Below are 13,105 nucleotides of genomic sequence, written 5' to 3'. Positions count from 1 at the left end.
TATCTCAGTTTAGGCACTAGAGGAACTCATTGCTACTAGGTTGATTATTGCTACAGGCCTTTACGGTGACAGAGGTAGCATTTTTTTTTTTTTTTTTTTTTTTGCGGTACGTGGGCCTCTCACTGTTGTGGCCTCTCCCGTTGCGGAGCACAGGCTCCGGACGCGCAGGCTCAGCGGCCAAGGCTCACGGGCCCAGCCGCTCCGCGGCATGTGGGATCTTCCCGGACTGGGGCACGAACCCGTGTCCCCTGCATCGGCAGGCGGACTCTCAACCACTGCGCCACCAGGGAAGCCCGCATATTTTTTTTTTTTAACACAAAGGGAATCATGAGTTCATGTTGATATTTCCAATTCAAAATTAAGATTACAGGGTTTTTGGGAATTCCCTGGCGGTCCAGTGGTTAGAACTCTGTGCTTTCACTGCTGAGGGTGCGGGTTCAATCCCTGGTCAGGGAGCTAAGATCCTGCAAATAGCACGGCATGGCCAAAAAAAAAAAAAAAAATTACGGGGTTTTAAAATTCTTTGACTTCATATCATCCTTTTCTCTTACAGTGGGAATTTTGGTTCCTCATGATATTAACCTAACTACCTACTTGCTTTATATATGTATATAAATATGCACTTATGTGATGTTCAAAATAACCAATTATACCACCAATAAAAGCTACTAACAGGGACTTCCCTGGTGGCTCAGTGGTTAAGACTCCTCGCTCCCAATTCAGGGGGCCCGGGTTCGGTCCCTGGTCAGGGAACTAGATCCCACATGCATGCCACAACCAAGGAGCCAGCGAGCCGCAACTAAGGAGCCCGCCGGTGGCAACTAAGACTTGGCACAACCAAATAAATAAATTAATTAAAAATTTTAAAAAGCTAGTAACAATGTGATTACTGAATACTATTTAAGACTTATTCAGTTGTTTTTTTCCCTTAAAGTATATCCCACCAGAGATACATAGTCAAATAATTATGTTTTAAAGTCACTTGGAATAATTGTTAGTATACCATTAGGTTAATTTGTTCCCTTTTTTGTTGTTGGTGGTGATTGGTTTTTACAAACTTTTAAACATATTTGTAAAACAAAAGTAAAATTATTTACATGACTCCAAAATTGGAACTATAATAGTGTATTCAGAAAAGTATAGCATCTGTCCTTTTTCCCTCTGGTACCCTACAGATTAGCTATTTTCATTATTTTTTGTTTAATCCTTCCACTTAAAAAAAGGTTTATATATTTATGTCCCCTTCTTTCTTAGATAAAAGATAACATATATACCATTCTGCTTTACTTTTTTTTTTTAATTTATTTATTTAATTTTGGCTGCATTAGGTCTTTGTTGCTGTGTGCGGGCTTTCTCTAGTTGAGGTGAGCGGGGGTTACTCTTCACTGCGGTGCATGGGCTTCTCATTGCAGTAGTTTCTCTTGTTGCAGAGCATGGGCTCTAGGTGCGCGGGCTTCAGTAGTTGTGGATTGTGGACTCTAGAGTGCAGGCTCCATAGTTGTGGCGTACAGGCTTAGTTGCTCCGCGGCATGAACCAGGGCTTGAACCCGTGTCCCCTGCATTGGCAGGTGGATTCTTAACCACTATGCCACCAGGGAAGTCCCTGCATATTACTTTTTAAAATTTAATATATCCTGATCACTCCTTAACAGTATATAAAGATTTCTTATTCTTTTTTATTTTCTGCAGCTGCATAGAACTCTATTGTGTGAATATAACACAGTTTATTCAACCAGTTTCCCCATTGATGGATGTTGGGTTCTTTTTATCGTTTTCTATTTCAAATAGTACTGAAATGAACAAATTAATGTGTACATCATTTTGCATTTTGGGGAGTAGGGACTGATTTTAACATAATTGTCTTTAACGTTGTGTACTTTTACCATAATATGGTAATTCTCTTAAAATCTTGTGTTTTGTTGACCTTCAGGAATCTGTGATTGGTAGTTTCAGTTATGAAAACTTCAGCTACTACTCTTCAAACCTTTATCTGTTCTCTAATTTCCTGTTATAACTCTGATTTGACATATGTAAAACGTATTTCTGTTTCCTGCATATCTCTTAACTTCTTCCATATTTTTCATCTTTTGTTTTTATGTTGCATTCTAGATGTATCCAGATATATCTGAACAGATGTATTAGTTTACCTTTCTCCTTAGCTGTTAAACTGATCATTTTCTTTTTAATTCTATTCTTTTCATTTTAGAAGTTGTATTTGTTTCAAGTTTCTATTATTTTTTAAACACATGAAACAGTTATTTTATATTCTACCATATAATTTCAATATATGAAGCCTTTATACATCTGTTTCCTCACATGTTTTATGGTTTTTGACTGTGAGATGGTCATGTGCTTTGGAACTTTATCTGTGTGAGTTCTTGGTCCTGGAATGAAGGTTGATTCCTTCAGAGAGGATTTGCCTTTGTTTCTGTTGGGTTCCTGAGGTCACTGCTGGTCTGGGTTCACTTTAAATTCTCAACTTGAAACTTATTCGAATATTTAAGTGTATGAATTTAGCTAAAATCAGTTTAAGAGTTGTCTGTGGTTACAGTTTCATCAGAGAAAGACTTTTTATTTTTTTTTCTCTCTTCTCTCATTCATACAATGCCAAGTTTCAAGACATGTATTTTTTTTTTTCTTTTAGCCCTGAGATTAGAGTAGAGAGCAGAGCATTACTATTTTACCCTTTCACTGACGATATGATCCTTTGAGATCTCAGCTTTATGGGAAAAATAACTTCTACTGGCCTTTCCACCAAGGATTCCCACCTTGTGCTTTGTGTCTTGTTCTGTGTGCCCCAGGAAACCCCCAAACCTCAGGTTCAGCTGGTCGGCAAATGCCATTAAGATAAAAGCCAGCTTTAATGGACTGAATGCCTCTCTGAGTTCCCATCTTCACTTAACTTTTGGCCTCAGTATTCCATATTCCTTACTTTCTTGCCAGCCTCATTTAAAAAGAAGGAATGAATATAAGACCATTTATTTATTTATTTTCTTTTGGCTGCACAGCTTGTGGGATCTTAGTTCCCTGACCAGGGATTGAACCTGGGCTACGACAGTGAAAGTGCCAAGTCCTAACCACTGGACCGCCAGGGAATTCCCTATGTATATTTAAAAAATATAATCAGTATAATTATATAAATATGATCTTATATATAATTATTTTTATATATTCATATATTTTTATACACACATACATATAATTTTAGCCAACATTTCCCAAGTTGGATCTACCAAGGCGCCTAGTTATCGATGATGGAAACAGCCCCTGACAAAATTTCTATACCAGAAAAAGCTGTCAGTCAAGTGTAAAAATGGGTAACAGCATTTCCTGACATGCAGAGTTTCAAAATTAATCCCTCTTTCTCAGAAAGCTAATGGAGGATGTGTTCCATCAAATGAGAGAGTGTATCATGCTTCCCTCGTGGCACAGTGGTTAAGAATCCGCCTGCCAATGCAGGGGACACGGGTTTGAGCCCTGGTCCGGGAAGATTCCACATGCCGTGGAGCAATTAAGCCCGTGTGCCACAACTACTGAGCCTGCGCACCACAACTGCTGAGCCTGCGTACCACAACTGCTGAAGCTTGCATGCCTAGAGCCCGTGCTCCGCAACAAGAGAAGCCACTGCAGTGAGAAGCCCGCGCACCACAACGAAGAGTAGCCCCTGCTCGCCACAGCTAGAGAAAGCCTGCACGCAGCAACAAAGACCCAACACAGCCAAAAATAGAATTAAAAAAAAAAAAGAGTGCATCAAGAAAAATGTGGGATATGGGAATCAGGGATTCAATGCAGAAGAAAGGCAAGGGGAATTCAGTTCCAGGATGATGATGAAATGACAGGAATTCATTCTTTCCAGAGAGCAAGCAGTCTCATTTGGAGCAGATGAGTAGACGGTGCCAGAGAAGGGAGTTTCCAAAGAAAAAAATGAACCTGATAGATCATTTAATGTGGTTGACCATATTAAGAGAAGTTTTATAGATTTCTCAAATTATAAATTTATATAAATTTTATAGATTTATAAATTTCTCTTAAATTAAAAAATGTTTAATTATGAAATATAAAGAAAAGTTTAAAAAATATGTACAGTTTAAAGAAGAATAAAATAAATTCCCATGTATTCACCACCTAGCTTATGACATAGAAGCTTTTTTTTAATTAAAAAAAATTTAATTTTATTGGAGTATAATTGCTTTACAATGTTGTGTTAGTTTCTTTGTCAGCACTTTAGAAGCTCATTGCCTCTCCACAAGAGCATTTCCCTTCTCCACAGCCTTGAATTGCATGTTTATCATTCCCTTGCTTTTCTTTATATTTTTACCACCTATTCATAAAAACATATTATTTAGTTTTGCCTGTTTTTGAACTTTATTACTAATGGAATCATACTGCATTTATTCTTCTGTGCTTATATCTTTTTCCAAATATACTTTTGAGATTCATCCATGTTATTGCATGTAATTCTAGCACATCCATTTTCACATCAGTGCCATATTCAACTGTCTGAATATATCACAATTTGTATATTCCACTGATAGTGAACATTTAGCTTGCTTGTTATTCTTTGCTTTTATGGAAATGCTTCTGTGAACATCCTTTTATGTGTATCTTAGTACTTAAGTACAGGCATTTCTCTGTAAACTGAAACTGCTAGATTGAAGGACACCTGTTCAGTTTTACCAGGTGATGCCTCACTGTTTTCCAAACAGTTTTCCCCATTTACACTCCCACCAGCAGTGGATGACAGTTCCATCTGATCCGTATCCTCCCCAGGATGTGGTAATGTTTGGCTTCTTATATTTTGTCAACATGCTGGGTGTGAAATTATACCTTACTGTGATTTAAAATTTTATGTCTTTTGGAGTGAGTCAATTTTCCTGGTCTCTCCCCTATATACATGTTGTTAAAGTTTGATTTTCTCCTGTTTTTAAAAAAATTATGTCTCTTGACTATGAATGAAATTGGGAACCTTTTAATGTGTCTATAGGCTATTTGTGTTTCCTTTTTTGTGAAATGCCTATTAATGTCTTTTGTCTATTAAAAGGTTTGGGGAAGCAATTAGTGATAGTTTAATAGAAACCTCAGTAAACAAAATAAAAGACAGTTATTCTGGACAAAAGTTTTACAAGAAAGAAAATATCAGTAAGTGTGTGGCTTAGCTATGAACAGTGTTTCTGTAATAACTAACACTTTATGAAGTACTTATATGCCTGCTTGTGAATCACATTTCAGAGCTTACAGTTGAGGAAATTAAGGCAGAAATAACTTGCTAATAATGGTCACAAAGCTTATAATTATTGGAAATAAAATTTAACCTGAGGTAATCTGTACATAGCCATACTGTAAAAATATATATAGTGTTTTTTTAGTTAATTAAATTTATTTATTTATTTTTGGCTGCGTTGGGTCTTTGTTGCTGCATGTGGGCTTTCTCTAGTTCTGGCGAGCGGGGGCTACTCTTTGTTGCAGTGCACGGGCTTCTCCTTGCAGTGGCTTCTCTTGTTGCAGAGCACTGGCTCTAGGCGCCCGGGCTTCAGTAGTTGTGGCATGTGGGCTTAGTATTGTGGCTTGTGGGCTCTGGAGCACAGGCTCAGTAGTTGTGGCACACGGGCTTAGTTGCTCTGCGGCACGTGGGATCTTCCCGGATCAGGGCTCGAACCCATGTCCCCTGCATTGGCAGGCAGATTCTTAACCACTGCACCACCAGGGAAGTCTCTATAGTTTGTGGTGTTATTTTCTTTGGCTGCATTGGGTCTTTGTTGCTGCACGGGCTTTGTTTAGTTGCGGCAAGTGGGGGCTACTCTTCATTGTGGTACGCGGGCTTCTCATTGCAGTGGCTTTTCTTGTTGCAGAGCATGGGCTGTAGGCGTGCGGGCTTCAGTAGTTGTGGCACACGGGCTTAGTTGCTCTGCGGCACGTGGGATCTTCCCGGATCAGGGCTCGAACCCATGTCCCCTGCATTGGCAGGCAGATTCTTAACCACTGCGCCACCAGTGGAGCCCAGTCCTTATAGTTTTAATAAATAGTTTTAATTTTGGTGAACTCCAACTCCTAAATCTTCTCTTTTATCATTTCTGCTTTTGGTGTTGTATCTAAGAAATTGTTGCTTAACCCAAGATCACAATATTTACCCCTGTGTTTTCTTCTTAGAGTTTTATAGTTTTAGCTCTTAATTTAGGTTTGTGATCCACTTTGATTTAATTATGTATATAGTAAGAGGAAAAGGGTCTAGATTCTCATACTTCTGCATGAATACTTTTGCAGTTGTCCTGACTTCATTTGTTGGAAGGACTGTTCTTTCCCCAGTGAATTGTCTTGGCCCCTTTGTTGAACCACTATTGATGTAAAGGTTAGAGTTTATTTCTGGACTTTGAATTCTGTTCAGTTAATCTGTATGTCTACTCTCATGCTTGTACTACAGTCTTGATTAGTGTAGCTTTGTAATGTCCCATTTCCTTTCATTGGAAGCCTTATCAGGATTCAGTAAGGAGGATTCTGTTTATTAACCTCAAAGCATAATAATAATAGTAATAATAATAAGACACCAAGCTAAGTACTTTATGCACATTAGCTTATTTCATACTGTCAACAGATAATCATCAGTGTGTCAGGCTTTGAGAGTACACTGGTGAACAAATGGAGAACATTCTTGCTCTCATGGATCTCAAACAGTAGCAAATTAGGTGGAGTGAGTGAAAGATAATAACAAATACAGGAACACACTAATTTTAGGCAATGACTAGTTGTATGACAAAAATAGAACAGGCTACTTTGAGGGTAACCAAAGGATAAGAAGACTACTTTAATCCTCATAACAAAGCGTGTAAAACTGATGCTATAACCCTATCTGACATGAAGAAACTCAGGCCTGGAGAAGTTAAGTGACTTGCCCAAGATCACACAGTTAATAAAGGCAGAAATGGGATATGAAAACAAATCTTTAGTCTCTAGCAAATGGAAAATTAATTTATATTTAGAAAGTTTTAAGGGTGGAGTAGCCCCTCATTCTTTTCTTCCTCTTTAAAAATTTTCCTCTTTCTGCTGGAAATAGATTGTTAAGGTTCATATATAGGCCAAGGGTTCTTTTTTTAAAAATTTTCTTGAAGTATAGTTGATTTACAGTGTTGTGTTAATTTCTGCTGTACAGCAGTCACTCAATTATAAATATATATATATTTTTTCATATTCTTTTCCATTATGGTTTATCATGGGATATTGAATATAGTTCCCTGTACTATACAGTAGGACCTTGTTGTTTATCCGTCCTATATATACTAGTTTGCATCTGCTAATCCCAAACTCAAAATCCTTTTCTCCCCCAGGCCCCCACCCTTGACAACCACAAGTCTGTTCTCTATGTCTGTGAGTCTGTTTCTGTTTCATAGATATGTTCATTTGTGTTGTATTTTAGATTCCACATATAAGTGATATCATATGGTATTTGTCTTTCTCTTTCTGACTTACTTTGCTTAGTATGATAATCTCTAGGTCCATCCATGTTGCTGCAAATGGCATTATTTCATTCCTTTTTATGGCCGAGTAATATTCCATTGTATATATGTACCACATCTTCTTTATCCATTCATCTGTCAAGGGACATTTAGGTTGTTTGCATGTCTTAACTATTGTAAATAGTGCTGCTGTGAGCATAGGGGTGCTTGTATCTTTTCATATTATAGTTTTGTCTGGGTATATGCCCAGGAGTGGGATTGCTAGATCATATGGCACCTCTATTTTTACTTTTCTGAGTAATTTCCATACTGTTTTACATAATGACTGTCCCAATTTACATTCCCAGCAGCAGTGTAAGAGGGTTCCCTTTCTCCACACCCTCTCCAGCATTTATTATTTGTAGACTTTTTAATGATGGCTATTCTGATTGGTGTGAGGTGGTACCTCATTGTAGTTTTAATTTGCTTTTCTCTAATAATTAGCAATGATGAGCATCTTTTCATGTTAGGCCAAGGGTTCTTAATTTGAGATTCATAGATGGGTTTCTTGAAGCCAGGAAATTGTATACGAAATATATGTGTATGAATTTTTTTCTAGAGTGAGGGCTCATCACTCATCAGATTCTGAACAGGGTCTATGAGAATAGCAAAGGGTCCATAAACACACTTGATTCACATGGTTTAGGTAGAAGCCATATTTCCTGTGTGTCTCTTATAGTACTACTTTGTTCCTTGGCTGCCGAACTCCTTCCTCTGGTAGCAGGAGATGGGAGGAAATGATACATTTATTTTGTTAGGTTTGAAATAAACTTTTTTCTGACATCAAAAATTTTGTATACATTTACCTCCCAAAGTAGATTTTTATTATTTTTTTAATAATTTTTTTTTCTTATTTTTATTTATTTATTTGGTTGTGTTGGGTCTTAAGTTGCAGCCGGCAGGCTTGTTAGTTGTGGCACACAGGCTCCTTAGTTGTGGCACGTGAACTCTTAGTTGCAGCATGCATGTGGGGTCTAGTTGCCTGACCAGGGATTGAACCTGGGCCCCCTGCATTGGGAGCACTGAGTTTTAACCACTGTGTCACCAGCAAAGTCCCCCAAAGTAGATTTTTATTTATAAATTGTTGGACTTAGTAATTCATCTATTAGTTCAGAACTTTAGAATGACTTTGATTCTACTGTCAGTCATCTTCCATATCTTGAACATTCCTGAGATTTGTTGATTGCCTTTTTGAAAGTTCTTTCTGTGTTTTCCTCCTCTTAAATTCCATTGTCAGTCTATACTCCCATCTTTTCCTACCCAGGTTATTACAACATATTGTTTTCCAGAACCAAGTCCATCTTGTACCTCTCACCACATTGATCTTTCTGAAATACTTTAATCTGTGCATTTTATTGGCTGCTCATTTTCTACAATACCATTCAAACCCTATCTGGCTTTTGGGACCCTAACACACAAATAACAGAAAAAGATCATATATTTTGTACTTTATTATTATTCTTTCTCCACTATCTGCTTTTACTTGTATAAGCTCTTAGTTTTCAAAACTGCTGTACTTATTCCCACCTTATTGCATTTATTTTTTTACTTTGTTTTTTAATAGTACCCCCATGACGGGCATCATACCGGGTACTTATTTGTGCCCTTCTCTCTCCCTGAAATGTCTGCCTTACCCCTCCCTATTTCTCTGCTTCCATCATCAGTCCAAATTCTGTTTGTCCTTTAGTGTATAGCTTAAATATTATTTTTTCTTTGAAGTCTCTATTTCCCAAGCTGAAAGTAATCTTTATTCCCTCTGAACATTCACAGCACTTTAGCTGTACCTCTTAGGCTATTTACAGTATTTATCTGTACATTATGTTAGATATTTAGGTATTTGATATTAGCTTCTTGAGAGCAGAGGCATTGTCTCACTAGTTTTATGGTAATCCCAGCATCTCCTACCACCCCACCTCAGTCACAAGCCTGATACATATAATAGGTTCTTGGTGAATAAATCCTTATTTTTAAAGTATAACTTAACCTTGTTATGCTTTTGAAAGTTCTTATTTCAGAATTCTTTCATTATGAGTCCATGGAGAAAAAAGTCAGTAATTAATTCATTTAAAACAATTATAAGTAGGGAATTCCCTGGCGGTCCAGTGGTTAGGACTCAACGCTTCCCCTGCCGTGGCCCGGGTTCAGCCCCTTGTTGGGAACTAAGATCCTGCAAGCCACGTGGCGTGGCTAAATAAATAAGTAAATAATAAAATAAAAAATTATAACTAAAAAGAGCCTACACAGGCTGTAATGACCATAAAGTAGCTAGGCATAAAAGAATAAGAAACTATTTTTTAAAAGAACCAAAACTTCAACTCTAAAATACAGAGTATTCTTTCTGACTAGAATATAAAGATTCATATTCTACTTCTTATCTAACCTTGTGCAAAATTTCCTGAAGTCATGGAGTATATAAACAATTATGTGTTCAAATGCAGATGTTAGGAGTATGCCAGAAAGATCTCTGTGGGAGTAGGAGCAACATTTTGAGGTATAGATTATTGGCTTTTTAACTAAATGGGAATTACTCATATGTTGTATAAGTTGGGTAGTCCCTGAAAATTTATTTTTTAAATGAAGATTAGAAGTGGAGGCTGTTTTCCTAGGAATGATTTCTGATGGTAGGAAGTAATTTTTCTTTAACTAGTGCCTGGCCAACTTGGAAAGTTTCTGTGGCCTTGGCAAAATCAGTCATATTTAGACTCTGGAAAGGAAACCTCTGATAATATGCCCTACATAAAGCCTTATTACTTTTCAGAAGTATAAATGAGAGAGTGAGAGACAAAAAAAATCTGAGAATTAATGTAGCATTGGAGTAAAGAACAGAGACTTTGAAGAGTGATGGAACTGGATTTGCGTCCTGTAGAACCTTTGGCAAGTTGCTTTGTATCTCTAAATCTGTTGTTTAATCTGAGAAATGGGGATAAAAACAACTCAAAGTTTTGTCAGAATTAAATAGAATCATGCCTGTAAATTGGCACAGTGACTCACTGTTGCGTACAGTAAATGTTAGGTAATATTACTACGATATCCTAGCTCTAGACATCAAAATTTCATGCATGGATTCTTAGAATCTATTATAATAGGTTTGGCATGCTATGTTTTGATTGTTATATGTACTCAAATTTTAGTATATGCATAGATGAGTTTGTGAGTGACTGATAAGTAGAATTAAGAGTTCTGCTTTTAGAATGAAATTCTGCCATTTGTAGCAATGTGGATGAACCTAGAGAATATTATGCTTAGTGAAATGTCAGACAAAGACAAATACTGTATGGTATCACTTATATATGGAATCTAAAAAATAATACAAATGAATGTATATGCAAGATAGACTCACAGATATAGAAAACAAACTAGTGGTTACCAAAGGGGAGCAGGAAGGGGGAGGGACAAATTAGGCATATGGGATTAACAGATACAAACTACTGTGTATAAAATAGGTAAGCAAAAAGGATATATTGTATAGCACAGGGAATTATGGCCATTATTTTGTAATAACTTATAATGAAGTATAATCTGCAAAAATTCTGAATCATTATGCTGTACACCTGAAACTAATGTAATATTGTAAATCAACTATATTTCAATAAAAATAAATAAATAACTGAAAAAAAAATAGGTCTGCTTTTAGTTTTGCAGTAGGAATTCAAGTGCAACCAGTAAACCAAAAAATAGGTCTAGGCTAAAGTTGTAGTTTACTTCCACAGAGGGACTTTTTCTATCAGAAGATAGGTTTACCCATTTACTGAGCAACTACCAAATGCCAGATGTATTAGATTATTTTAAAGGATATCTTATTTTACTTAGTCACTATAATCCAAGGCAGAATTTAGATAATTTGAATTTGCCCAAGTCCATACTGCGTTAGGAATTATAGGGAAATGGTATGAACTGTGAGGAATTTGAACTCCTCTCTCACTCCAAATCATATATTCTACCTTTGTATTTCTAGCATCTCTCTCTCAACTTGGGGAACTTTAAAAATTATCAGTACCTAGGCCACATCCCAGACCATTTAAATCAATTTCTAGAGGTGAGATCCAAACATCAGTAGTTTTAAAAGCTCCCCAGGTGATTTTATTGTTACATGGATTGAGACCTACTGACCTGTTTCAATGCCTAGTAGAAGGTAGATATTCGATAAATACTTGACTGTTGAGAGAATACATTCCTTACTGCCCAGCGGCAGTAATTCTTTCCAGTATTATAGTCAACCTAGAGTGCTTTTGTATTAACTTAAGTTTTTAAAAGTAGCTTTGTATTATGCTTTGTACATATTCTCAATTCGGTCCCATAGCATATACAAGAAGTTGTCAGGCAGGAGTTAATGTTTTGCTGCTGATGGAATGCTAAATTTCCTACATTACTGGAAAGAATCTGTGTGGAAATAGAGGAAGACTCAGGGTTTCTTTCTTGTGTTCCATCCAAGGTTGAAGCCTTAGGTTGTAAACAGATATTTATCAATTATTTTTGTTTTGTTTCAAAATAGTTTAATATAATAATTTAAAATAACAATAATTTAAAATAATACATGGTTCAAAGATCAAAACATAGAAAGGGATGTACAATGAAAATTGTCCCTCTCACCTCCCAGTCATAGTTCCCCTCCCAGGTTACCATCAGTGTTATATCAGTATTCGTTCAGAGATATTCTAAATATATATAAGCAATTACATTTATGCATATTTCTCATTTTTACCCAAATGGTAGTATGTGCATCATGTTTCTTTGTTTACTTAACAGTGTATCTTATCCATAAATAAGGAATTTTATCAATATATAATCGCTTCCTTCTTTTTACAACAAAATATTTCTCTGTGTACCAAAATTTATTTTAATTAGTCACCTGTTGATATTTAGGTTATTTCCAATTTTTCTCTATTACAAGCAATGCTACATTGAATAGATAAGTCATTTCACTTCTGTGTGAGCTTCTCTTCAGATAAATGCCCAGAAATTCAAGGTATTGATACGGACAGTTTGCCTTCTATGAAGCTTGTATATTGATTGGTTGGGAAATGACAAAGAAGCATGAAAAAATGTGAAGGATTAAAGGTATGAAGAAGCAATAGTGACCAAAAATTAATGTAGCAGGAACAATATTAAAGTGGATTGAGAGGATAGGAATGAGCCTATAGCCAAGAACAAGGTGAGAGAACTAGCAGGTTTTGTTGTGTGTATATACACACAATATATTTGTGATTAAAACATACTAATGAAAAAAAACATACTAATGAATTTCCTAAAATCCTAAAATTTTATACATATATGAGCTTTTAAAAACAGTTTAATGTAATACTTTGTGTATGAAAACTCTTCATATCTTTACGAGAAAATATCTTGCTATTTTCATTTCAGATTTACGTTTAATATTTGTTGATGAAGATTTTACCTTTTCATGCATAACTAATTTTTACTTGAAATCTCTCTCTTTTTTTTCCCTTAGCCCTGGAAGAAAGCGGGACTTTTCTCCTGTTCCGTGGAGTCAGTACTTTGAATCCATGGAAGATGTAGAAGTAGAGAATGAAACTGGCAAGGATATATCCTTTGTAAAATGGCTTATTCTTTAATAGGCTTATAACATTGTCTAAGAAGATTTGTGTAGTTTCTAAAAT

The 13,105-nt window shown here is 36.2% G+C and overlaps 1 protein-coding gene across 1 annotated transcript in view; it reads left to right on the top strand.

Moving 5' to 3' along the window:
* The window catches only part of PPME1 (protein phosphatase methylesterase 1), a 75,886-nt gene that overhangs the window by 20,768 nt on the left and 42,013 nt on the right, over positions 1–13,105 (top strand). Inside the window, exon 2 of the mRNA XM_024761996.1 lies at positions 12,937–13,030. Coding sequence (XP_024617764.1) covers positions 12,937–13,030 — 94 coding nt within the window. The remainder of the gene's footprint in view (positions 1–12,936; positions 13,031–13,105) is intronic.

The sequence above is a fragment of the Neophocaena asiaeorientalis genome, unplaced genomic scaffold, assembly GCF_003031525.2.
Source record: "Neophocaena asiaeorientalis asiaeorientalis breed wild unplaced genomic scaffold, Neophocaena_asiaeorientalis_V1.1 scaffold263, whole genome shotgun sequence".
NCBI lineage: Eukaryota > Metazoa > Chordata > Mammalia > Artiodactyla > Phocoenidae > Neophocaena > Neophocaena asiaeorientalis.
The sequence above is the reverse complement of the archived record's forward strand: the minus strand, read 5'-3'. Positions and strand labels throughout refer to the sequence as shown.